General features: G+C 58.3%; 1 protein-coding gene across 2 annotated transcripts; it reads right to left on the reverse strand.

The window, feature by feature from the left end:
• Positions 1–1,643: 1,643 nt before the first annotated feature.
• Positions 1,644–21,216, reverse strand: NARF (nuclear prelamin A recognition factor). Of its 2 annotated transcripts, none has more exons than XM_047757028.1 (11): positions 21,077–21,216; positions 20,062–20,145; positions 16,938–17,081; positions 14,003–14,135; positions 11,568–11,702; positions 7,034–7,152; positions 6,611–6,740; positions 5,628–5,691; positions 4,807–4,941; positions 4,430–4,587; positions 1,644–3,158 (listed from the first exon to the last, which is right to left on the reverse strand). In XM_047757028.1, the coding sequence occupies exons 1-11, from the start codon at positions 21,101–21,103 to the stop codon at positions 2,917–2,919; spliced, it is 1,371 nt and encodes a 456-aa protein (XP_047612984.1). In that variant the 5' UTR covers positions 21,104–21,216; the 3' UTR covers positions 1,644–2,916. The 2 variants fall into 2 exon arrangements, with proteins under 2 accessions (XP_047612984.1, XP_047612983.1); XM_047757027.1 differs by having other exon boundaries at positions 11,568–11,954.
• Between the last annotated feature and the right edge of the window lie 5,167 nt (positions 21,217–26,383).

The raw sequence follows: 26,383 nt of genomic DNA on the forward strand, positions 1-26,383 counted from the left end.
TCTGTGCAGTAACACCTGTGGTCGTGGTCGTCCAGTTTTCCTCTGCACGTGACTGTGCTGTGGCCGACGAAAATTGGGGTACGTGGTGTACAGGACGTTAAACTGAATTAGTGGCACTTATGACAGCATATCAGCATTTGAAGATACGGGTGCCTGATACCCTGTTAAGGAAAATCTGCCTTGAAAAATTTATTCTTTTTCAGCTGCGCACACAGCACATGTCAGTTCGCAGCCACGGATCAAATCCGAGCTGCATCTATAGTTACAGCTGCGGCAACACCAGACTGCCTCCGGATTTCAAGCTGTTCAGAAAAGAATCTCAACTATGTTATTTTTTAGATGTTTGGTACATATGTGAAGAATCGTGTACAAATCAGGAGTTCCTGGCTGTGTTGAAATGGGATTGGCAGTGTCTGGGGAGCACTGGGACGCAGCCTCGATCTCTGGCCTGGCATAGTGGGTTAAGGATCCAGTGTTGCTACAGCTGTGCTGAGGTCGAGACTGTGGCCTGGACCTGATCCTTGGCCGGGAGGCACCTTATGGCACAGGGCGGCCAAAAAAAAAAAAAAAAAAAGTGTGCAAACTGCAGTGTCTGTGTACTGATCCTCAAAACAGCCAATAATATCTCAATTATGGAAAAAAAGGGAGTTCCCTGGTGGCTCGATGGGTTGAGGATCCGGCACTGTCACTGCTATGGCTCAAGTCACTGATTGGGCACAGGCTTGATCTCTGGCCTGGGAATTCCCACATGCCAAAGGCACAGCCAAAAAAAAAATTAAAAAAAAAGAAAGCCAGACTTTTCACAGCTTCGGTGTAGCATCAGAAAGACTGGTGCCATGTGTCTCTTATTAAGCATGCTACATCTGTGACTCAAACAAGACACACGGCTTATCCTCATTCAGAAGGTACGAGGGCCTGAAGGCCCATGTCTGTCCACACGCGAGGCCCTGGCCTCTGCTGCCCTGAACGGCGAGCTGAGGGTTATTTGCTGTGGCTAGTGCTAGGCCTGTGGCAACCACTCAGGAGCAAGGCCGATGCCATCCCACAGTTGGGCCCAAGGGGAGGGAGCCCACGCTAAGTGGCTGAGACATCAAACTGCTGTGGGCAGTGGCTGAACTCCCACCCTCTGCCATCCAAGTGGAGGAGGAAGCCCAGCACTACGCTCCAGAACCGACCCAAGCTCCCAGGTCCGGCGGGAACAGAGTGAGAGACCTGGGCTCCGTCCGACAAGGTCCTGAGCGAGGCTGCTGGAGAACAGAGCTGTTCACCGCTGTGGCCAATACACGCCTGCAGGACGCATCCTCGGTCCCTGGGGGTGCCAGCCACCCTGAGACAGCAGCACCTGGGAGGCGCTGCTGCTGATGGGCATCTGGTCTCCTGTCCCTGCCTCAAGCTGGGACGCCCACATGCTGCCCCTTGCCGACCTCAAGTGCACCCTCGTCCCGCTTTCCCCTCCCGCCGTAACCCAAGGGGAGCTGCCCCTCAGCCCTGGCTGTGGGGGTCTCCCTGTGGCTGGAAGAGGCGGCTTTTGAAGCCAGAAGAGCAGCCCCACCCGACTCCTGGTGTCTCTGGGAGGGCTCCAGGCTGCTGACAAGGGTATGAGCGGGCGGGGGCACGAGCGGGGGCGGGTGCAGGCTCCAGGCTCAGACACTCAAGTGTTTATTCCATCATCAGTTACCGTAGCGGAGAGAGACCCAGAGGCAGGTAGGATGGAAGCAAAAGTGACACATTTTCACACAGTGTATCCAGTTGTCACCCAGCGAGGCACAGCAGTACCACCACACCCAGGAACAGCAGGAAGGAGCTCGCAGCTGGAGCTTTACCGCAGTGAGGGGTCCACTCAGGCTCACAAAAGCCACTCCACGTCTGTGCCGAGGCTTCTCTGGTTTCACGAGAACGAGCTCCAGGGTCCACGTTCCGGCCAGCCCTTTGTTTCCGGTGCAACTGCGCTCCAGCTGCTTTCCTGGGGGCGCGCCTCCTCCCACAGGAGCAGTGCTTGCGGGTCGGGGAGTCCGGGGAGCGGGGGGAGGCTTCACCAAGGCCACCGGGTGAGCCTGCCTGCGGGGTGCAGGACCCTCAGGAAGCTGCCTCCCTCAAGTTCAGAGTCAGAAGGGCCGTCACCAGCCTGGTCCCACCCCGCGGGATGGAGGGGCTGATCCCCTGCCACAGCCTGGCCTGAGCGGGGCACCTGCCCCTGCGACCTTCCAGCCAACACCCAGCACCGTCCTCAGGCCTCCCTCTGCCTCGAGGCAAGTTCAATACTGAACGGGAAAGCATGACTTGGGGCCCAAGCCCCCAGAGCCCGAGGGACCCCACAGCGAGAGGGTCTGGTGCCAGGAGGCAGCCGCCCCGCCGCACCCTGACCGCCGCAGCAGTGAGCCACGCGGCCCGCTGCGCCCCAGCGCTTCCTCGAGAGAGGCCGGAGATGCAGAGCTGTGCCCGAGCTGCGGTTCCAAGAGGACACAGTTTACTCACGTCGGGCAAGAACACCTTCAGGAGTAAACCGCGTGGGTAGAAAGGGGGGCCCCCTGGGCAGACGGCGGCCGGACCCCCGCGGCCCGTCATTCCCACATCCGCCGCGCGGGAATCACAGCTTCCGAGGTCTTCGCTCTTCGCGGCCCCTTTTTGGGTTTTTAAGCATAAAAGACAGAGCTCCGTCTCCGGTCTTGTTCTCTGGGATTTTCAGTCGAAAGGAGGCCTACACTGGGCAGCCCTCCTCTCACGTTAAAACACTGCAACCACACACACGGCACGAAGGTAGCACCACACGGAACTGAGGGGGGAGCTGCCGACAAACGCGGGCAGCAGAGAATTCTGACAACGCGAAGGAGCCGCAGAAAAGCCGCGCTGTTTCCGTTACGGGTCTCCGGTACCCACGCGCGGGGCCCATCCATCCTCCGAGCCTCCCCTCCGCCGTCACCACTTGATGTCTCGGCCGTCGGCGGGGCGCCCGGGGCCCTGGTGCGCCGTGTGCAGGGTTTCCCGGGCCCGGGGGGCGTCGGCGCCGTCCAGCCACTCCCGGTACAGGTCCTGCACGTGGGCGCTGGTCTCTGGGGCCCGCCCGGGGACGGCGGCGTAGATGCCTCTCATCCTCTGCAGCAGGGCCTTGTCCGCTCGCCCGTCCTCCGTCTGGGCCTGGCCTCTGCCGTTGAGGCACCCTGAAAAACACAGGTGGCCGGCCTGCTCTTCGCCTCCCTCTGGCTTGAGGCCATGGCGCCACGGCCACATCCCGTGGCCAGAACCTGCAGCTGGAGCCCGGGCCCCGAGCCCTGAGCCCCAGCCACAGGCTCCCCGGCCTGCGACCTCCTGCTCCTTTTTTTTTTTGGCTGCCCCCACAGCACGTGGAAGTTCCCGGGTGGGGATCAGGTCCAAGATGCACCTGCGTCTACATGTTTGCGTTTAAGTAGCACCAACATGCAGCAAGCCTGTTCTTTTCTCAGACCGTGGGGTGTGGCCTCCCAGGTGGGCTCCTTAAACCACTGTGCCACAGCGGGAACCCCAGCTACTCTCTCCTTCTCACGTTTGCCCATGAAATGTTCTTCCTAAAACAGACACAACTTGCCGACCTGTGAGAACTGGGTGGCTGTGTGTCTAAGTCCCAGTTTCCAGTTTTGCTTGACATTCATCAAACCCAGGAAAGCACAGAAATCACTAGCCGACAGCTAAGCCACTGGCGTCCGCGTGATGCCTTAGTGTGCGGGTCCACGCCTGGGGGCCTGGCCCCACACCCCGCGGCCTGAGAAAGAACAGGCTTGCTGCGCGTGGGTGCCGCTGACTCTCGAACCCACAGATGCTGGCAAGACCGCAGATCTCCGAACCTCCCTCCGCGAAGCCTGCCGCAGCGGCGCTCCCCTGCCATCTGGTCCTCCCGGCCGACTCCCCAGGTGCCTGCTTTCTGCTCGGACTCAGACCCCAGCCCCGCCCCTCCCCCCCCCACATGGACCCCAGCGCACCTGCTGCCTCCCTGTCCTCGCCCCCCGCCGGCCCCTGGAGGGGGAGCTCCAAGCCCCCACAGGATGGCACAGTGTCCCCAGTGCCCTCGCCTCTATCACCACGGAGGGCGGGTGGACCGCAGGGACACGGGCTCCCCTCCTCCCCGACTCCACAGGCACGTCCTCCTGCAGGTCCCTGCCTCTCACGCAGGTCCCGCCCCTCCTGCTGTCACTCAGAGACAGAACCCGGCCACCCGGCAGCCTCAGCGCTCCTGATGCCAGCTGCCACTTGAGCTGGCCCTCACCTGGTGCCATGTCCCCAAGAGGACTTCCAGGGTGACACCTCCCGCCCGCTCCTTCCACTGTGAGGGAAGGCGTGGACCACAGCGCCACAAGCCCCGGGGCAGTGTCCACACTGCGGCAAAGCCGCTGGAGCTGAGTGAGGCTGGGGTGGCCTGGGGCTCGGAGGGGCCCCGCTCAGCCGGGCCCGTGCTCACCCCCCGCGCAGGCGAGGACCTCCACAAAGTGGTACGGGAACCTGCCCCTCTTCAGCTTCAGGACCACGTTCTGGATGTTTCGGAAGCCGTAAGCGGCAGCAAAGCGCAGGAGAACCTTCCCGCTCCTCTCGAGGGTCACCTCCCGAAAGTCTCTGTTCCTGCGGGAGCAAGAGAACAGACCGCGATCCCTGCCTTGAGCACCACTGCCGGTCTAGGTCGGGAACACCAGCGGAAACTTAAAAAGCCTGCGAGCACCACCACAGCCTGGCGCAAAGTCCATCCACAGGACCGCAGCGGGCTTGGGGGTGGCGTCTATACCCAACGGCCAGGGCGGCCCCCACAGCCAGGCGGGTGGAGGCCGCCCCAGCCCCACGCACCTCAGGGCCCGGTAGGTGAGCTCCCCCACGTCCTCGTCGAATAGCTCCTTGGCGGCGTGTCTGAAGATGGGCGCCAGGCACCCGTCGGAGCTGGCTCCGTCGTGGCGTCTCGCCTCCTCCCTCACGTCTCCAAACCTCGGCAGGTGGGAAAAAGCGATGGCCAGAGTGAAAGCCGGATCCCTGAGTGTCACGGCCCAAGGTCATGACAACATTTACAAGCGTCCAGGGCGGGTGCTCCTGCCACCACCGGATGCCCAGGCATCGAGGCTCGCCCCTCAGAGCTCTTGACCTGAACGGGGCAGGAATGGCCATCAGGGGGCCACTTGAGAGAGCGCTGCCTGCGACCGGCCACGACCAGGGCTCTGGGGCGGCTTGGACCCCAGCGAGGCTCTGGCCACCTGCTGCTGAGATGCCGTCGCCCTCGGCCCGCCCCCACACTGGGGCCACGTGCCATGCGAGCCCCCCGGTCTGTGTGCCCTGGGGCCGGGTTTGAGGCAGGAGTCCACTCATCGGTGGGGGGGGGGTCACTACCACTGGCAGAGACTCAGCCTGCTGCTCTGCGTCCCTCCCCGCAGGTCCAGGTGTGAGGCCAGGAGCGTGTCAAGACCACGGCGGGTGCTGACGTCCAGGTCAGACCACGGGAAGCGTGGGCTCCCGCACCTGATGAGTGGTGTCCAGCCACAGAGCTGCCCACACCCGATCTGAGCAGAGGGTCGTGGCGGGCCGCCCCCACCCACGCCTCCTTGAAGAGGAGGGAGGCCCCGGGGCACGCACCTGGCTGAGGAGGCCCCCAAGCTGCCCCTCCCCGCAAAGCCACTTACAGGGTGTCCAGGGCAGCATCTCTCACCGCGAGGTCACTCTGCTCCATCAACTGAGCGATTTCACCTGCAGACGAAGAAGAGGCCTAAGAGGCCGTGACGGGGTGCGCGCAGCCCCCAGCTCCCCAGCTGCTGTTCCGACGTCACCTCCTCGCCTCAGGACACCCTAGGTCAAGGTCATCTTGGACGCCTCTCACGGGCAGCAGGTGCAGACCAAGGAAAGGTCAGGGAGGACCCGCTCCCCTCCTGCCCCGAGGAGGGGGTTTGCCTCCCGAGCAGAGAGCCTGCGTGGGCGCCAGCCTGCTGTGGGCAGGGTGTCGGCTGGCTACGCGGAGACCAAGCCCGTGAGGACCCCTTTCCTACCTCCCCCCGCAGGAGGGCCTGAGAGCCATGAGCCCGGGGGGCACGCGGTGGGGGGCAGAGCAGAAGCCCACTGTGTTCAGAGACCAGCGGCCTGAGTGCGGACTTCAGGAAAACCCGTCCCCCCGCCACCCCCGCGAGCAGGGGCCGAGGCTGGGGCTCCCTGCGCCCGCTCACCCCGTCACTGCCACGGCATCCTGCGCCGGGGTGGGGGGGGGGCGATTTCCACGGGCTTCCAAGTAGGGGGTTTCTGGTCGGGAACTCAGGGCTCGCCGACGCCGCCTGTGAGCCGGCCGCCCTGCCCCACACCGTGGGGACCTGTTTTGGGCCGTTTAAAGTGCACCCGCCCAGCTTCAGCAGGGACTTCATCTACCTCTTGACTGACGGCAACACTCTAAGTGGGTCTTGAGGTCCCAGGGAACCCCTGCCGCCCCCAGGGGCTGCTGGCTTTCCCCACCAGCCCAAGGGCAGGGCCCCCCCCCGCCCCGGAGACCACCCGCAACGCCCTTGGCATGTGCACACTATCCCCTTGTCCCCGGCTGTCAGGCCCTCACTGGGGACGCACACGGGATGCTGGCCGGGGTTCGCAGCCCCCCTCGCTGTGTCTCCCGAGGCCCCACCCTCACCTGAGGTCAGCACACAGTCTGTGCCGCGGAAGCCCGGCGAGGCCGTGGGCACGTCCTCCTGAAGGGCCTCCAGCTTCCTGTCGTAGCAAGGGGCCACGATGACGTGGAAGAGCCTGTCTGCGGACAGGTCCTGTGCAGAAGGAGCAGACCCTGCACTGCCCGCACCTCCTCGGGTCGAGGCCTGAGCTGTGGCCTGTTTCCCCCAAAGCCACGGCAACGACAGGCCGCTGCTGGGCTGGACGTCTTCCCACAGACTTTCCAGATGCCTCCCAAGCAACCCGGCCCCCAAACGAGCAGGATCAGCGGCCCCACCAGGAGCCGGCAGCTGCCGCACGACCTTCCTGAGCCCACCCAGCCCCCACTGTCCACGTGGAAGCTGGTCGCCTGGCCTGCAGGCTGCCCTCCGGAACAAGGCCAGCTTACCTGCCGCCTGGCAAAGTAGTCTTTCACCAGGGAGCCCATGATCTGCTGGGGAGATCTGGCAGTGCAGAGGTGGGGGGTGACCGGGTGACCCAGCACCCGCTCGGCATAGCGGACCCAGCCTGAGGAGGGAAGGCGCCCGTGTCGCTCCTTGCGGCTGCCTCGCCCGGGGTAGAGCCAGGCAGCGCATCCCCCAAAGCAGGAAGAACACAACCCGCCTGCAGGCTCAGCTTCAAGGCGGTGTCTGGGGCAGCGAGGGCTCAGGGCCACCACGCCCGGTGCCCGGCTGCTCGCAGTGGGGACAGGGGCCCCCACTCAGACGGGGCTGGCACGCCAGGCCCCTGCTCCTCTCCAGGGCTGGGGATCAGCCCAGTAAACGGACTGATTTCGGACAAGAGAATGAGGACCCACAGCCCCGGTGACAGGCAATACAGCGACATCCCTGGCACCCGGCCCAGGCACGTCGCTGACGCCCACCAGGCCTCGGGCACCACCACTGCCACAGCATCTGGGGTGGAAGCAGGTCAGGGGGAGGTCAGCAGACACCGCGGCGAGCAGCTCCACATGCAGGATCCATGGCTCACTCCCTCCTCCCACTGGGCACAGCTGGTGACACCGCTGACCCTACACACCGGCAGTCGCACCACCGCGTCGTGGGGAGAGGGGCGTGGGAGCCCCAGCCACACGCAACCGCCCGGTCTGAACAAACTCGAACCACAGCCGCCACCTGCTTGCAGGCTGAGGACACTCAGGAAGTGTCCCTGAGGACCAGCAAAGCCCCCAAGGAAAACGCTGCTGGAGCCTGGCAGCTCCCGCTCCCAGCCACGCACAGAACGGTTACATTAAAAAGAAAAACTGGGGAGTTCCCGTCGTGGCGCAGAGGTTAATGAATCTGACCAGGAACCACGAGGTTGCAGGTTCGATCCCTGGCCTTGCTCAGCGGGTTAAGGATCCAGCGTTGCCGTGAGCTGTGGTGTGGGTTGCAGATGCGGCTCGGATCCCAAGTTGCTGTGGCTCTGGCGTAGGCCGGCGGCTACAGCTCCGATTCAACCCCTAGCCTGGGAACCTCCATATGCCACGGGAGCGGCCCTAGAAAAGGCAAAAAGACAAAAAAGAAAAAAGAAAAAACTGGCCATTGCGGCTCAGAGAGCTACAAACCTGACTAATATCCATGAGGACACAGGTTCAATCCCTGGCCTCACTTAATGGGTAAGGATCCGGCATTGCCATGAGCTGTGGCGTAGCTCGCAGAGCAGCTCAGACCCCATGTTGCCGTGGCTGTGGCGCAAGCTGGCAGCTGCAGCTCCAATTCGACCCCTGGCCGCAGGTGCACCCCCGCCCATGAAAAAAAAAAAAAAAAAACAAAAAAAAACCCATCACGGGCTATGGGGTGTTGAGGGTCAAGGCCCATGTGCACCCTGGGCTCAGCTCCCTGGGACCTGCAGACTGGGTCTCAGGCAGGCCCAGCCCTGTGCCGGGAGTGGGTGCTGTGTGCTAAAGGCACCAGGACGGGGCGGGAGGGAAGGACCAAGCAGGGGTGACAAGGAGGAACCAGGTCGCAGGGTCCAGAGCACCCAGCACCCAAGGTCAGACAGGCTGGCACTTTCCCAAGATGCCCCACCTCCAATCAGAACCTGGGACCAGTGTCAGCCTGGGACCTGGTCAGCCCCACTGCCGCCCCCTGCCCCCTCTCACGGCAGCGTGGGCACAGATAGGGCAGCCACGTGCCATCAGCCTGTTCCCTTCTCAGTGACCCCCTCTGAAGGCACAGAGGGTCACCTGCTCGGAGAAGTGCCTGGCACAAAGCGCCTGCTCTCCAGACGCTGCTGGGCTGAAGAGAGGATTCCCGCCCTTCGGCCTAATGAGCGCCCCCTGGGCGGGTCCTCCCGAGGCCCGAGGCCCGCGAGTGCGTCCAGAAGCTGAGCTGCACGAAGGTGCGTGGGCGAGGCAGGGTGCTGTGGGTTTGCAGGCAGCAAGGGGCCCACCCCGACATCCCTGTCCTGGACAAGCCGCTGAGTGGGAGGGAACCTGTGTGGAAGCCGTGCCCAGCGAGCCAGCCCAGGGCCACATGGCCTGATGCTGCATGCCAGGCAGACATTCTGATCCTGGTGCTGCTTTCATGCCCCTCATCTCACACGGAAGCAAAACCAACCCAAACTGTAGGAAAGAGTTAGTTTTGCGCCAGCCCTCACCTGACCAGCTTGGCTACAAAGAGTTCCAGGAGAAAGAGCACCGAGACGCCCCAAACCCCCAAGTGTATGGCCCTGAGCAGCTCAGAGCCCACAGGGCTGGGGTAGGGGAGCGGCGGGTTCGCTGCAGGGCTCCCGAGGGAGGCAGGCAGGCCACCCGGGCTCCACCAGCGCCAAGCTCACCCCGCGGCAGGGGGCTCGCTGGCTTCCACGGAGATCGGCCACCGGCTCACGACCCTCATCGGCAGTTCGTTCCTGCCAGTGTGGGGGCTTCGGTCCCAGGCTCTGTCTCAACAGCGCCTCCCACGAGGCCACCATCTGCTGGTCCGCCAAGACGGCACAGGAGTTCCTCAAACGATGCCCAAGTCTGGGACCACCGCCCCGGGGGCTCGGCCGAGCTCGTGTCATTTTAGGCTGCCTCTTCCTCGGAGGGGCTGAACCACATTGCCCGTGGTGTGTGGCATCAAAGAGAGGGCCTCAGGGGCAGGGGTGCCTCTGCAGGGGCCCTTGGAGAGCCGGGCAGTCCCCAGAGCCTTGGCCGTGCACGTCTCCCTGGCAGTGGCCGCACAAACAGCTACAAGGGCATCAATGCCCAGGTGGAGCCCTCGGCCCAGCGCAGCCTGCGTTCAGCCTGAATGCGGAGGACAGAAACTGCTTGCCAGGCCCGGAGAGCGGGGAGCACCCACCTAGGCTCCCCCTTCCAGGAGAATAAGCCACACGCTGGAAACAAGCCCCCCCGGAAGCCGAGGACCGAGCACTGAGTGCTGAGCACCAGAGGCCACTCCCTGCAGCCTGCGGGCCGCTGGACAGCACGGCTCAGCCACCAAATCAACCCACGCGCCTCTTGGACAGACGGCCAATTTCCTCTCCGCGGTTTTATCAGCGCCTAGAAGGTATCTCCGAATTCTAAGCAACCATAATGTCAAAACTCCATTTTTCAAAAATCATAATGAGATGGATGGGTGATGTGTAAAATGACAGAAAAATTCGGAACCATGGGGAAAGCGGAAAGGAAAACCTGAGAGTAGAAACGTGAGCAAAACCCTGAGATCGCAGGGCCGCCGCGGCTCAGAAAGGCGCGTCCCTCGCGCTCACGGGCCCGATCCCTCAGAAGCGAACTTTGCCAAACGTCAGTAACAGGACAGCACGGCCTTCCTTCTCGCGTGCATCATTTGTAAACATTTCCTTACCCCCAGACTTCCTATTTTCCCGGAATTAAAAAAGCCCATGAAAAAGCTCTTCTCTCATACCTGAGGCGCCAGACTCCACATGAGAAAACTAGAGACTGGCGTTCCCGTCGTGGCTCAGTGGAAACGAATCTGAGCAGCATCCATGAGGACACAGGTTCGACTCCAGGCCTTGCTCAGCAGATTAAGAATCCGGCATTGCTGTGAACTGCGGAGCTGCTGGCAGCTCCAATTCCACCCCTAGCCTGGGAACTTCCACATGCCATGGTGTGGCCCTAAAAAGGCAAAAAAGAAATACTTTTCATTATGTAATTTCTTTTTTTGAGGGGGGGGATTACAGGTGTGGCCTACGGAGGTTCCCGGCTGGCAGCTGAATCAGCCACAGCAATACCAGAGCTGAGCCGTGTTTGCGGCCTACGCCACGGATCCTCGCAACACCGGGTCCTTAGCCCACTGAGCAAGGCCAGGGAATAAATCCGCGCTCTCATGGATACTAGTCAGGTTCATTTTCACTGAGCCACGAAGAGAACGGCTGTGTAACTTCTATTCAAGCTGGCAAAGGGTACACGGGCATCTGCTGTTTTACCTGTAATCACTGGGATATCTGAAACAGGTCATGCTTTTGAGGAAAAACACATTCGCTTTCCTCAATACACACGTTTGTCTCAAACTTCAAAAACGTGTATAAAGAAAGATAAGAATTAGGGAGTTCCAGTCATGGCGCAATGGTTGACGGATCCGACTGGGAACCATGAGGTTGCGGGTTCGGTCCCTGCCCTTGCTCAGTGGGTTAACGATCCGGCGTCGCCGTGAGCTGTGGTGTAGGTTGCAGACGCGGCTCGGATCCCGCGTTGCTGTGGCTCTGGCATAGGCCGGCGGCTACATCTCCGATTGGACCCCTAGCCTGGGAACCTCCATATGCCGTGGGAGCAGCCCAAAGAAATAGCAAAAAGACCAAAAAAAAAAAAAAAAGAATTAATACCTACCTGCTAGGTCTTCCCAGCAAACCACCCAGAATCAATAAACACATTGCCTGACATGAAGCTCCTCCCAGAGGCCCAGCGACCCCTGACCTCACCCGCTGCCCAGGCCTGGCCCCAACCGCAGCCCACGTGAGAAAGCGCCTCAGGCCCCGCGGCCCGGCAGCCGCCCTGCGCTCACCGGGACAGGCGGAGGTCAGCATGGGCAAGGCGGGCTCTTCCTCGCTGTGCTGGTGGAACCGGCGCACAAACTCCTTCTGGCTCTCCAGGATGCTGAAGTCGGCCGCGATCGTGGCATCGAAGACATAGTGGACCCCTGCAGGAGGAGAGGCGTTGGGCTGCACGCCACGGAACGGGGGTCGCCTCTTGGGCCTGCCGCCCAGAGACCACGTGCCCGGGCAGCCCCCACAGGCGCCGCCAGCTGCCCAGCACAGGGCTGCACTCTTTCCAACAGCAGGGTGAGTCGCTCTCCCCAGGAAGCACAAAAGCGCTCTCTCCTGCTTCGTCCTTCTCTCTCTACCGCCGTCTGCGGACGCGCCTCGTGGAGTCCGGGCTTGAATGAATGAAACTGTAAGGAAGCAGCAGCATTCTCTGCTCGTTCACTAGGGACATTAATTTTCAGTCTCTGATGGTCTTTTTTAAAATTGTACTCAGTTTACCTTTCTGGCTTTCTAGGGCCACACCTGCAGCATATGGAGGGTCCCAGGCTCGGGGTCTAATCAGAGCTGCAGCCGCCGGCCTCCGCCACAGCTCACGGGTCCTTAACCCACTGAGCGGGGCCAGGATGGAACCTGCGTCCTCATGGATCCTAGTGGGGTTTGTTTCTGTGGAGCCTCAACCTGCAGCCCTGAGAGTCTTGGATCTTTGACGCGGATGCTGAATGGCTGAGCGTTACCTTTAGGATGGCCTTACTTTTTATGCTGATGTGTAATTAGTTATCTTAAAACACTGTCTTAAATCGAAGTGTAGCTGATACACAGCATCGTATAAGTTACAGAGGTACCACACAAGGATTCGCAATTTTCTTTTTCTTTTTTGCTTTTTAGGGCCGCACCCATGGCACATGGAGGTTCCCAGGCTAGGGGTCGAATTGGACCCCAGCCCCAGCCCCAGCCCCGCCAGATCTGAGCCGCATCTACCACCCACACCACAGCTCACGGATCCTTAACCCACTGAGCGAGGCCAGGGGCCGAACCCACCACCTATGGTGTCTAGTCGGATTCGTTTCCACGGTGCCCCAGTGGGAGCTCCCCTGGGGATGCGCAGTTTTGAGGATTACGCTCCACTGACAGCTGATATAAAACATCGCCTGTGTGTCCACGGTGCGCCGTCTACTCCCGCAGCTTATTTTATACGTGAGAGTTCGCACCCTTCTTCCCTAACCCCACCTGCTACTCCCCGTCCCCACTGGTCCCCACTAGCTTGTTCGCCCACCGGAGTCGTCTCCGTTTTTGTTATGCTCACTAGCTTGCTGTACTTTTTTAGATTCCACATGCAAGTGACATCATCCAGTATTTGTCTTTCTCTGACTTATTTCACTCGGCGTAACACCTTCCAAAGTCCATCCATGTTGCTATAAGTTTTCATAACACTGGAAAATAAGCCTAAAAGTTTCGTAGTTACGATAAAGTAAACCAGGCAAATCTCTGGGCCGGTCTAAACCTTAAAAGCGAATCACGATTTATTTTTTCCAAATCATGGTATTTTAAAGATAGAGTGGTAACGCTAATATTCGAGGACATGTTGGGGTCTCTAAGACACAGACAGGCCGTGGAGACTGAGTGGTACTGACGGCGCTCTGGTAAGAGCTGCAGACAGCTAAGCACACACACTCAACTCTTCTAGCTGTACCCTTATTTTCGAATTCTCTTGGCCGGCTGCGCCTGCGGCATGTGGCCGTTCCAGGGCCAGGGATCGAACCCGAGTCACTGCAGGGAGGACCCTTACCCCACTGCACTGCAGTGGGAACTCCAATACCCTTACCTTACGTAAAGGATACCACATACTCCTCAAGGGCCTCTCTGAGCCCGCCAGGGCGTCACCCACAGGGCTGCAGTTGGCGGCCCTTCAAGATGAAAGCAGGAGGCCACAGCTAGGTGGGCGGGCTGGTCTCAGGACGGCCAGTATGCGTGGCAGGTGCTCTTCCCGCTCCCAGGCAGGACCCGGGAGTGCGCTCCCCCGTGAGTCCGCGTGAAACAATGACCTTTCCTTCTGCACACCAGGACGCAGCGCCCCCTGCGCTGCTCCTCTGAGAACCTCCTGGGAAACCAGATGCCAACCCTGCCAACGAGGTTCTCCAGCGAGGAGCACCCTCTGCAGCCCCCGCGAGCAGGGCGACCCGACGCTGCTGGGCAGTGTGGGTCCCAGGTGCGCCAGCCGCGTGCCCTAAGACGGTCAGGGGCTGCTCCTGGTGGGCCAGCCCCGCTGTAAGACAACACGCTCCCGCCTCCGGGGTGGAGTCCCCTTATGGTCCGCACGACTCCCCGGGAAGTCCTTACCTACGCTGTGCCCTCGAAAGCGGAACTCTCCGGATTCAAAGGGCAGTTGCAAACTCAAGTTATACGTTCAAATTGTATCAAATGGATCTGCTGTAGGTACTATCAAAGGACACCTCACCAAGACTTTTGAGGAAGCCACAGAGTCTTCTGGATGCATCCGTCACACTGAGGCTGAACTTCGCAGCAAAATAAGGCAGGGACTGAGGACACACCGACACTGCCAGCACCCTGTGCTCGGAGGCATCACGTCTCTAGGAGAAAGAGAAAAGAGCACTGTGGACGCGACGAGCACCCAGGAGGCGCCACTCGGACAGCAGAGGGCAGCAGGTGTCCCACGGAGGACGCAGAGAAGCCACAAGAGCCGGCACGTACAGTCCAGGAGAGAGGAGAAGGCGGCTGGAGACCAAAAACGAGCACGGCAGAAATCAGCCCAACACTGCACACCCACTGCACTTTAAAAAGAAGACACCCTGCAGCTCCGTCGTGGCGCAGCCGAAACGACTCCAACGGGAGCCACGAGGTTGCGGGGTCGACCCCTGGCCTCCCTCAGTGGGTGAAGGATCCGGCGCTGCCGTGAGCTGCGGTGCAGGTCGCAGACACGGCTTGGATCCCGAGGGGCCGTGGCTGTGCCGGCTGCAGGTGGACCCTGGCCTGGGAACCTCCATGTGCCACAGGTGCGGCCCTAGAAAGACAGAAAAGAAAAAGACATCCCAAGAGGTTTGCTCCATTTTAAGAAGAATATTATATGGTAAATAGGCTCTATATCAGCATCATATGTAACAGCAAACATCGGGAGAAAATTGATAAATTTAAGTGAAAAGTAAAAGTTCTGTACAATATTGGCCCATAAATAACTGAAATGACGAGTTCCTGTTGCAGCTCAGGGGAAATGAATCTAATCGTGTCCATGAGGTTGCAGGTTCAATCCCTGGCTTTGCTCAGTGGGTGAAGGATCTGGTGTTGCCGTGAGCTGTGGTGCAGGTCACAGACATGGCTCAGATATGGTGTGGCTGTGGCTGCGGTGTAGGCCGGTGGCTACAGCTCCGATTCGACCCCTAGCCTGGGAACCTCCATATGCTGCCGGTGTGGCCCTAAAGAGACCAACCAACAAACAAAATAATTGAAATGACCCATAACAATGAAACTACATTGAAATGGGGCCCTGTGGTCTGTCCCCAAGAGACCTTGAGCTAAGTAAGACACTTAGTGACCAATTTTTATTTTTTATTTTTTGTCTTTTTGCTATTTCTTGGGCCGCTCCCGCGGCATATGGAGGTTCCCAGGCTAGGGGTCGAATCGGAGCTGTAGCTGCCAGCCTACGCCAGAGCCACAGGAACGCAGGATCCGAGCCGCGTCTGCAGCCTACACCACAGCTCACGGCAACGCCGGATTGCTAACCCACTGAGCGAGGGCAGGGACCGAACCCGCAACCTCATGTTTCCTAGTCGGATTCGTTAACCACTGCACCACAACAGGAACTCCTTAGTGACCAATTTTAGCAAATTTTAAGAAGTAGGTAATTCTCCTTTTCTATGAATGATTCTAATAAATGTCACACAAACGAGCGTGACACCAAGCTATCCACACCCTGACACCAGAAGCAGACACTGGCAGCTCAAGGAATCCCTAGAACAGACTGAGTTGAGAAGCACGCTGACTCATCACAGACACGCAGCATGTAACCCAGGGAGCAGCGTGAGCCAACGGCTGGGGCATCACCAACTTAGCAGTCTGCAGTTCCCATGTGGCTCAGAGTTTGGTTAAATGCCCAGTGTTGTCACTGCAGTGGCCCGAGTTCAATCCCTGGCCCAGGAACTTGCACGTGCCTCAAGTGTAGCCAATAAAATAAAATAAAGCATTTTTTTTAGGAGAAAGTCAGCAATGGGATCCCCGACCCCCGACCTGGACGTGAAAGGAGACAAGGGGCTGTTCAGGTCGGATGCTGCCCGCAAATCCAAAAAGCAGCGACCAGGACCGTGGCGTCCAGAGGCTGCCTTGCAGCACAGCCTGCCGTGGCCTGGTCTGGTCCCGTCCCCACGCCCCTGCCTCGCAGCTCGGGCGAGACGAGGCTAGGGCTGCCTGTGCCCTCCCGACAGGACCCCACCTGCACCCAAGAAGCTTCTGGGTGCCAACCCAGCACACGCCACCCTGAGGCTCCCCCACAGGCTCCCATGACGCCCCAGCCAGCCAGGAGGGTGCCTGTCGCTTGCGACCCACAGCAGCCTCATACAAATTGGAACAGGAACGAGGAAGGAGAGGGAGGAAGGGCAGAGGCGGTGCTGCCCCCGCGTCAGGAGCCAGACTTCTTGTCCGGCCTGACACCTGCCCAGGCCACCAGAAGCACGCTCTCGAGCCCTCGTCACTTCAGTCCCCCGCAGACGTCACCTCCTCTGAGGGAGGGGACGTGTGATGGGGGTGGGGATGGGGGACCAGCCTGAGCCCAGAGCCACAGGCGGCAGAGACGCAGAAGGTGCTTCTTCCTGAGGACGGCTCTGTGTGACCGACGCAGCCAAACCCAAACTGCCCCGCTTCTTGGCGCTCGGCTTCATGGAATAACTAAGCATTTCCTCCTCATGCTGGTTTGAGTTGGGACCCCGTTTTCTACAACCAAACGCTGACTGGTATGGCTATCTGCCAGCAGTGAACGTTTCTGCAAACACCTACCTAATAATGCATCTTCACCTGAGACGAGCCTGCGGCAGCGCGACTTTTACCAACACTGTTACCCCCGCACCCGCACCGCCAAGTGGGCAGGGCCCCCCACCCCCACCCCCGGCGCCACACGCAGAGCCCGAATGCAGCCTGGGAGCTCTGAACGCCCCGAGCATGGAGCAGGCAGCCCCAGGCCAAGGGAGCCTGGATGGTGGTGCCGGCCACAGCTGCTGCCAAGTCAGGGAGGGGGCGAGTCTGCGTGGGGTGTGGTTCCTCTGGGGAGCAGCTCTGAGGGCCACCGAAGGCAGGGGACACAGGGACAGGGCCGAGGATGTACCTTGAGCCCCAGCAGAGGCTCCGTGCCTCACCTTGGCCTCTGCCCGCCTCCCACGCTGCTGTACCTTGTTAAGGTTCAGGACGCGGAGGAAGTCCTTGGCGTTCTGCTGGGCGACCTGGACTCCTTCCTCTGCAGACACGCAGCTGTCACATGCCAGGCAGTCGCTCAGAAATATCTTGGCGTCAGCCAATTTATGGAATTCTCCCTTCTACGAAAGAAAGATGATGTTCCGGCCTGATTCTTCCACAAAAGCTTTTTCTGACGCTCTCCTTTAGGGAAAGTAACAGCCTCACAGCACAGAAGACTGGCAGGACACCCCGAGACGGCGGGGCCGGCCTGGAGCCAGTGCTGTCGCCAAGATGGTCCCGCCCGCGGGGGAGCGGGCCGCTGCCTTAGACAAGCTCCCTCCCTCCCCCCCTCCCCCTCCCTCCCCCCCTCCCCCTCCCCCCCCCCCCCCCCCTCCCCCCCCTCCCCCTCCCTCCCCCTCCCCCCCTCCCCCTCCCTCCCCCCTCTCCCTCCCCCTCTCCCCCCTCCCCCTCTCCCCCCCTCTCTCCCTCCCCCCCTCCCTTCCCCTCTCCCCCCCCTCCCCCCTCCCCCCCCTCCCTCTCTCTCCCTCTGCTTCAGCACTTCTCTGGCCCCCATGCCCCTCCCTGTGGCTCCCTGTGGCACGGGGGCTGCAGCCCTGGCCTGCTCCCCTACCCCCGCCCCAGCAAGCCTCCATGGAAGCCCGCAGCCTGGCCTCCGCAAGGCTCAGACCCAGGGGACATCAGGGTCCTCAGGCCAGTCAAGTCGGGGCAGTGATGCTCAAACCCACATCACAGCGTCGGCTCCACTGGACGCCAAGATGCCAACCCTCGCTGCTTCCTCTTCTCCTGGCAGCTCTGCCTGGGCAGAGGGCACTAGAGCACAAGCCGTGCCATGCCCCGCACCCCCCCCCCCCGCCCCCCGCCGCCAGAGCTCAGCTCTGGCACAAGGCCCCCTGCTCTGGGTCTCCCTGAGAGCGGCGCTCCCCAAGAGCCTGGCTCGCCCCTGGACCCTCGCAGCCCTGCCCGGCACCGACGCGCTGCCCGCCTCTCGCTGCTGAAACACAATCTCGTCCCGTTCCCTTCTGTTTCCTGACGTCTCCACGAGGCCCTGTATACAGAAGGCGCTTCACAAACACTGGGTGGACGAATACACATTCTGAGACCTACTAGAGCCGTTTCAACAGATTAGTGAGAGCTTCTGGTGGCTGTCTATCTGCTTTTCACTCAAGCGTGATTTGGTGAGAGATGGCTCAGAGCAGGGGTGACCTCCTCTCCACAGCTCCTGCGAACAGGAGTGGGCGCCATCCCCTCCCCACTCCCCCCATGTGCCCCAGCGTCCCCGGGCAGCCCTCATTCCGGGACCCTGTTACTCTGTAGCGGCTCATTCCAGACACCTGTCCGGGCTCCAAGCGTTGGCCCTTTTCACGAGCTCCCAGGTGGGGCCAGGAGCACGGGGTCTGGCATACAGCTGGGGCCTCATAGATGCTGCTGAGCTGCACGGAGAGTTCTGCCTCCACTGCCCCTGCAGGGGTGTCTGGGACAGCACGGCTTCCCTCGTCTCGATCCTGCCCCCTCAGCACCTCTCTTCAGGGCAGCGTCCGTCCCGCACCCCCATCTCTCCATCTGGCCCCCACGAGCCCTCTCCCTCACAGGCTCCGGACTCCACCCAGCTCAGACTGCACTTGGCTCGCTGCGCAGCCCCCTCCTTCCTGCTTCTGCCACCGCCCCACCACTCTCTGCCCCGGGTCCTCCTGTCCTTCCCCTGCTCTGGCCAGCTAGAGCCAGCTGCCTCTGCCACCTGCCGTAAAACACACATCTGACCTGTCTGTCTCCTCACCCGAGAGCCTCAGGGCCCCCGACCCCTCCCCAGACGGCTCCCATCCACACCCTCCCCGCGCCTGGTGAGCTGGCTTCCCATCCCTCGCCCCTCCCTCAGTTCTCACCGCCCCCGGGGGGCGCTCATCCCCCCAAGCTCAACAGCCTCGGGGCTGGCGGGGCGCCCACTCAGGCCGAGCACTCACTTTATCTCCTGCTGCCACAGCCGGGGGAGAGGAGTAACCCCACTCCCCCTGTCACTGATAAGGAAACTGGGGCTCCAGGGTTAGATGTCTGCCGGAGGTGATGCAGCTGGAGGGCAGGCAGGGAGGCCCTGGCCGGCTGCTCTGGGGCTTGCGGGCCTCCGGGCTCCCTGTCTCCATGCCCTGGGTGCCTGTCCCACCATTGCTGCCCGCGAAGCCCCACGGGCACCAGGGCAGTGCTGGCTCCCGAGAACCAGGTGTGTGGGGAGCACTGAACTAAAGAGGAACCTGCTGCTGGCTTCCCCTGCGTGGCCAAGTCTGCATTCCTGAAACTGGGACCAGTTCTTTCTACGGGAAGACGGAACCTCAGCCTCCCTGCACCACATCCTCCTCTCTGAGAAATGGAGGCAACAGCAGGGCGTACCTGAGACGCTCGTTCTGAGCACAGAGTGAGATCACAGGTGTGAGGCACTTTCACTAGTGCCTCGCGCAGGCAGGAACCCAGTAAAAGTAAACCATCACCACCAGCTAAGGAGGACTAAAAACTCGAGAACCAACAGAAAAAACTATTAGAAAAAGAAACTTCCAGAATCACAAAATTTGAGTTGTCTTATAAATGACCTAACTAAAACCCCGTTATACAGAATGAAACTTTACATTAAAAAAAAAAAAAGTTATAGGTGCTCCTGCTGTGATGCAACAGGATCGGCGGCGTCTCTGCCGCGCCAGAACCAGAACGCAGGTTCAATCCCCTGCCGGGTATAGCGGGTTAAAGGAGCCAGCATTGCTGCAACGGTGGCTCACATCTGATCCCTGGCGCAGGGACACCATCTGCTGAGGGACAGCCCAAAGAGAAAATAAAACCTGGAGATTTAAATATCACAGCGCTGTTCCTACCGAGAGGCCTTTTCTTTGTCCCTAATGCCGGGTCTTCTAAGGAGACGGGCTCATTGGCGCTCTCACCTTGAAGATCATGGCCCTCCAACTGCACACTTGGACCCTGGCTGGGGCTTTTTAAGCCCCTTTATTTCTTGCTTCTTTCTTAGAAAAACAATGTAAACATTGACATGAGGCGCCCCCCAAAGGAGAAAAACAGCACTAGATGTTCACTCCAGGCGGATACAAAACTGAAAAATTCACTTGCCTCCTCTCCACTCTCCGGGGCTGGACTTGGTACCTCGACGGATGCATTCTCTTGGTCATCGGTTTTTGTTTTTTTACTACATTCCTTGAAAAGACGAAGGAACATACGAAAGATTTTTTAGGTTGACTCTCTTAATTAAAAAAAAGAACGTACAAAAAAGTACATACCTGCTGATGAATTAATCTCACGCCTAGAAATCTTTTCTACAGAAAGGAGAGCACTGATACTTGTGGACACGCAGACACACTCGCACACACCCCTATATCTGCACCATTTGCAGTGACTGGAAACTAGAAGTGGCCTCTCCTGACAAGGTAATCAGGGCCCAACTACGTGGACACGTGTATACTCAGAATACAACTAATTACGATTGCAGGTAATGCTCTGAAAAGGTATCTCTCGTGCAACCTTAAGTGAAATAAAGTCCAACTGAAGAAGGAGTACGATCCAACTTGGAAAATACAAACACAACCCGCGCCGGGCACCGTAGTTATTTTATGTTACCATAGCCTAGAAACACGTGTGGACGGCTGGCACCGTTGCCATGGCTACCCAGGTGGAGGAGGCCCAGCCCCGGGTTTCCTTCCTGCACTTCTGCGCCCTTCTTGTTACTACAAGCACGGAAGGTTGGGAGAAGCATGACGCCTCCTAAGCACTTAATCGCCGTGCAGATCATTCAGACCAAGGATAGTGCTCGCCTCGCGTGCCCTGGGAGGTAGCTGAGGTTGGCTGGTTTTCCGGGGGGCGGAGGGTTGGCTTCGAAGGCACTTTGAAAGGCCAGACGCGCGCCCCGACGTCACGCCGCCTTGGGGAGCTGGGACCGGACGCGCCGGCCTCCTCGCCCAGAGCCACCTCCAGCGCCGAGAGCACGAGCCGCAAGCCGGGCCCCGAGGTTCCGTCAGCGACAACGCGGGGCTGAGGCGCTCAGAGTTGCCGGGCTCCCGACGCCCCCGAAGGCCCGCGAGCGCAGGCTCCTCCACCCCGCCCTGCCCCGCCCGAGTGCCTCGGAGCTCACCTTCCGCGTGCAGTGCTCACACTTCATCTGGAGCCCGGCGGGCAGGTCCGGGCGCGCGGCCTGAAGGGAGCACCGGGAGACGCGGTCACCGCCGCTCACCACCCGCCGCCCTTTGTTGTCGTGGGCCGGAACGACCCCACCCCCGCAGCTCCGCTCGACCAATGAGGGTACCGAGAGCGGGCGAGCCACAATCCTGAACCAATAGGAACACGCGAAGGGCGTTGCGGCTCTACGGCACTAAGCTCAGCCTAAGCCAATGGGACTGCGGGAAAGAGGCGGGGCTGTACCAGGAGCCAATTGGAGAGCGCGGGGGCGGAGCGCGACCCGCCCCGTCGAGACCCCGGGGAGGCCTGGCAGGTTCTGGCGTGGGTTTCCGCGGCATGTGGGTCTGGCAGTGGCGCAAGGCGAGGGGGCTCAGGGTACCCAGGGGGCTCGCCGGAGTTGCTCCGGGGCGCTCGGGACTCGCGCTTTCCTCCCGGCTCGGACCGCCCGAGACGGCGCCGCCCCGGCCCGCCGCCATTGCCGCCCGGGGGCGCATCACGTAGACCCGGCGCGGCCGCAGTGCGCAGGCGCCGCGGGACCAGGAGCACGTGGCGCGTGCGAGGCGGAGGTCTTGGACCTGGTGTCTGTCCGCAGCCTCTTAGCAAAGCCGGGGGCGATGCAGGGCCGAGTGGGAACGTTGAATTCCGATAACTTTGAACGCTTTGTGAAGTCAGGGGACGCTCATTTCAGCACCATCGAAGGTGAGAAATACGCCTGAAGAGTCCAGTGGACCCACGTGTGTCTCTACAAACGTCAGTTCTCAGGAATTTTCCTCCTCACCTTGGGGCCGCAGAGGCCAGCAAACTATTTAAGGCTATTCCACGTTGCAGAACCTTACTGGTATCTTTAACAGTTCCCCCTGTTAAAACATTACAAAAGATTTGTTTGGCTCCTACCATCTTTTGCAAACATATGTTTTAGGAGGTCCTCTAACCCTAACTGGCTGCCAGTTACTCAAATTCATGTTGGCACCTCTCAAAAAACATCTTCAAATCATCAGCATGAAGAAAAAAAGGATAATTTTACTTATTTTTTATTTCTATTATTTTTTTTTGCCATTTCTTGGGCTGCTCCCGCGGCATATGGATGTTCCCAGGCCAGAGGGTCGAATTGGAGCCGCAGCCGCCGGCCTGCACCACAGCTCACGGCAACGCCGGATCCTTAACCCCTGAGCGAGGCCAGGGATGGGACCCTCAACCTCATGGTTCCTCGTCGGATTTGTTAACCACTGAGCCATGACAGGAACTCCACAAAAGGATAATTTTAGGTTGTCATTTGTATACATTTTGTTAATGTTTAAAAACCATAACAATACCATAGTTATAAAAGAAGAAAATTACTTTTTTTTTGTCTTTTTTGTTGTTGTTGTTGTTGCTATTTCTTGGGCCGCTCCCACGGCATATGGAGGTTCCCAGGCTAGGGGTTGAATCGGAGCTGTAGCCACCGGCCTACGCCAGAGCCACAGCAACGCGGGATCCGAGCCGCGTCTGCAACCTACACCACAGCTCACGGCAACGCCGGATCATTAACCCACTGAGCAAGGGCAGGGACCGAACCTGCAGCCTCATGGTTCCTAGTCGGATTCGTTAACCACTGTGCCACGACGGGAACTCCAGAAAATTACTTTCATCAAACATACAGTTAGTGTTCAGGTTTCTCCAATCCTTTAAATTGTTTTCGGCTGCATGAAAGTCATATGGAAATTTCTGGGCTAGGGACTGAATCTGAGCCACAGATGCTACCTTCTGCCAGAGCTGGTCAGATGTTTTAACCCACTGCACCAGGCCTGGGATCTAACGCACCTCCACAGCCACCCAAACCATGGTAGTTGGATTCATAACCCACTGTGCCACAGCAGGAAGTCATTTTTTAAAGTTTCAATTAGGACCTAAGTAAGTTTCGATGTTTTATTGCCCATGTTTCAATTAGTGAGTTTGTCTCTCTTTAAAAATATTTCCTAAAAAAAAGTTAAGTTTCACTTAGAAGTTGCAAAGATAGGAGCTCCCCGTCGTGGCGCCGTGGAAATGAATCTGACTAAGAACCATGAGGTTTCAGGTTCGATCCCTGGCCTTGCTCAGTGGGTTAAGGATCCAGCATTGCTGTGAGCTGTGGTGTAGGTTGCAGACGTAGCTCGGATCCTGCGTTGCTGTTGCTGTGGTGTAGGCCAGCAGCTGTAGCTCTGATTAAACCCTTAGCCTGGGAACCTCCACGTGCTGCAAGTGTGGCCCTAAGAAGAAAAAGAATAAAAAAAAAGGTTGCAAAGATAGTTCAGGGATCTCCCAGTCTTAAGGGTTTCAGTTTTATTTATTAATTTATTTATTGTATTTTTAGGGCCATATCTGTGGCACATGGAGGTTCCTAGGCTAGGTCTAATCGGAGCTGCAGCTGCTGGCCACAGCCACAGCCACGCCAGATCCGAGCCACATCTGGAAACTACACCTTAGCTTTCAGCAACACCAGATCCTTAACCCACTGAGTGGGACCAGGGATCGAACCTGTGTCCTCATAGATACTAGGTGGGTTCATTACTGCTGAGCTATTCGGCAATTCCCGGGGTTTGTTTTGTAAACCTGTAGGTGCTGGCCACCCCCCCCTCTCCTACCATGTCACTATGAAGGGTTCAGGTTGTTTGCATGCAGGCTTTTCAGCAACTGCTGACTCATCTCTGTGGAGCTCTTTGGCACATCCTTGTTCTGGATTTTCAGTACAATGTGGTTTGAACATTCTAGTAACTTGATGACAGGGAGGTTAAAGTTTTTTGGCGAGATATAGATGGAGTTGTGAAATTCCATCGGGAGGTTCTAATTCTGTTCTTTTAACATCACCTTAACTAGCAACCATTGACGAGATTGCCTCGACTGACTAGGGTGATTTGGGTTTTTTTCCTTTCGGCCATGCCATGTGGAAGATGTCCCACCAGGGATGGAACCCAGGCCACAAGAGCATCCCAAGCAGCTGCAGCGACAACGCTGTGCCCGAAGGAAACCCCGTAGGTGATGTTTTAATCCTATCATTTTTTCATTTACTAGCAGGAATACTTCCATGATGCGACATCTTCTTATCCACTACTCAGTTGTTCTGTTGTAAATCTTTTTTTTTTTTGTCTTTTTGCTATTTCTTTGGGCCGCTCCTGCGGCATATGGAGGTTCCCTGGCTAGGGGTCCAGTCGGAGCCGTAGCCACCGGCCTACGCCAGAGCCACAGCAACGCGGGATCCGAGCCGCGTCTGCAACCTACACCACAGCTCACGGCAACGCCGGATCGTTAACCCACTGAGCAAGGGCAGGGACCGAACCCGCAGCCTCATGGTTCCTAGTCGGATTCGTTAACCACTGCGCCATGACGGGAACTCCATGTTGTAAATCTTATAATAAGAAAAGCAGGATAAATGCTTGATTCTTTTCCTTCATTAACCAGTCAAGAAAAGCCATGTTTGTGTCTCAGCACCATCCAAAAGCTATCAAAGGATTTTTAAAATATCATGAATTACGGATTTAAACACATGATTTTTTTTTTTTTTTTTGCTTTTTAGGGCTGAACCCTCGACATATGGGAGCTCCCAGGCTAGGGGTCAAATTGGAGCTACTGCTGCTGGCCTACACCACAGCCTTAGCACCTTAGGATCCAAGCCATGTCTGTGACCTACACCACAGCTCATGGCAATGCCAGATCCTTAACCCACTGAGCAAGACCAGAGATGGAACCAGCATCCTCCTGGATACTAGTCAGAGTCATTTCCACTGTGTCACAGAGGGAACTCCTCCAGCATCTTCTTTTGACAGTTTAACATCATGCCAGAGAGCACAGAAAAAATAAGGGCTCAGATGCATTTTCACAGAGCAGGCGATGAAGTATGAATTTACAACACAGATACAGTCCGTGAATGGCTGGCACAATACACAGATTTAGTCACTCAGTCCCCTATTTATGGATTTTGTATTTATTTAGCCTTTTGCTGTTAGCAATATTCAGCAGGATTTTAACCAAATCGGAAATTATTTGCTCATTCGATCCCTGGCCTCGATGAGTGGGTGAAGCATCTGGCACTGCCGTGAGCTGTGGTGGAGGTCACAGACGCGGCTCCACACCCGTGTTGCGGTGGCTGTGGCGGAGGCCAGAAGCTGCAGCTCCGATTCAGCCTCTAGTCTGGGAACTTCCATATTCCTGGGTGTGGCCCTAATTAAATAAGTAAAGGACAAAAAATAAAATAAGATCATTTAAATAAATAAATAAATGGCTTCTCATCCAATAAGAAAGGTGAAATTATACAAATAACTGTAATGCAAAGCACAACTTTCTGGCATCAATTCAGTCCTACCTAAACGCTAAGAAGTAAGATCACCTCCAGCTGCACGAAGTAGGCGGACTTGGAGGAGGTGCTAACCATGCAAACGGACCTTCACAGAGACGAGGGCATTTCAAGTAGATGGAATTCCACGAGCTGCCGCCTTCAGCCGGAACCTAGTTTTGGTGCAGCTGAGAGCAGAGGTCCTTCCAGGGTGGTTCCCAGCCCTGTAGCATCAGCACACCTAGGTTTTAAGGCCCTACTCACGGCCAGGAACAGGCCGCTTCAAAAAGTCCATCAGGTGATTTTTTTTTTTTTTTCCTTTTTAGGGCCGCACCTGTTGCACATGGAGGGGTGGAATTGGAGCTACACCGCTGGCCTATGCCACAGCCACAACCACACCAGATCCTTAACCCACTAAGTGAGGCCAGGGATTGAACCTACAAACTCACGGTTCCTGGTCGGGTTCGTCTCCGCTGTGCCTCGACGGGAACTCCCGTCAGGGGATTCTGATGCAAACTCAGGCTTGGGAAGCACAGGCAAAGAGTACATGAAGGAGACCCGTAACGTAGGAAAGCTGTCTCCCATTTTTCGGTGTTTTTTGGCCATGGTGTGCAGTGGCTTGCTGTGGGATCTCAATTCCCAGACCAGGGATTGAACCTAGGCTGCAGTGGCGAAAGCACCAGATCCTAACCGACAGACCGTCAGGGCCCTTACCTCCAAATTTCTGACCCTTGCCTATACTGGTAAAGCTTACATGCTTGGGCATACCCATGTGTATTTCCTTTTAAGGTCATGTGCATGGTATGTCAATCTTACATAAATTATAAAACACATAACAAGAGATGTAAAAAGAAAAAATAAGCAGGAATACAGGCTGTAGAATGTTCTTCCAGCACGCCACAGGTCATCTTGACCGCTCCACTCTGGAGGCCACTGAAGTGGGCAGCGGCTGTGTGGTGGAGGCCCTCCTGTTCCAGG

The sequence above is a fragment of the Phacochoerus africanus genome, chromosome 14, assembly GCF_016906955.1.
Source record: "Phacochoerus africanus isolate WHEZ1 chromosome 14, ROS_Pafr_v1, whole genome shotgun sequence".
Taxonomy (NCBI): Eukaryota; Metazoa; Chordata; class Mammalia; order Artiodactyla; family Suidae; genus Phacochoerus; species Phacochoerus africanus.

Bases quoted from the DNA above. Each gene is read 5' to 3' on its own strand.
- NARF (XM_047757027.1), bottom strand. From the start codon at position 21,103: ATGAAGTGTGAGCACTGCACGCGGAAG. The intron at 17,082-20,061 runs GCAAGTGAATTT...TTTCTTTCGTAG, and splicing joins CCCCGGAGAGTGGAGAGGAG to AAGGGAGAATTCCATAAATT. The intron at 11,955-14,002 runs GTGAGGTGTCCT...GCTTCCTTACAG, and splicing joins TGGCTTCCTCAAAAGTCTTG to TTTCATTCATTCAAGCCCGG.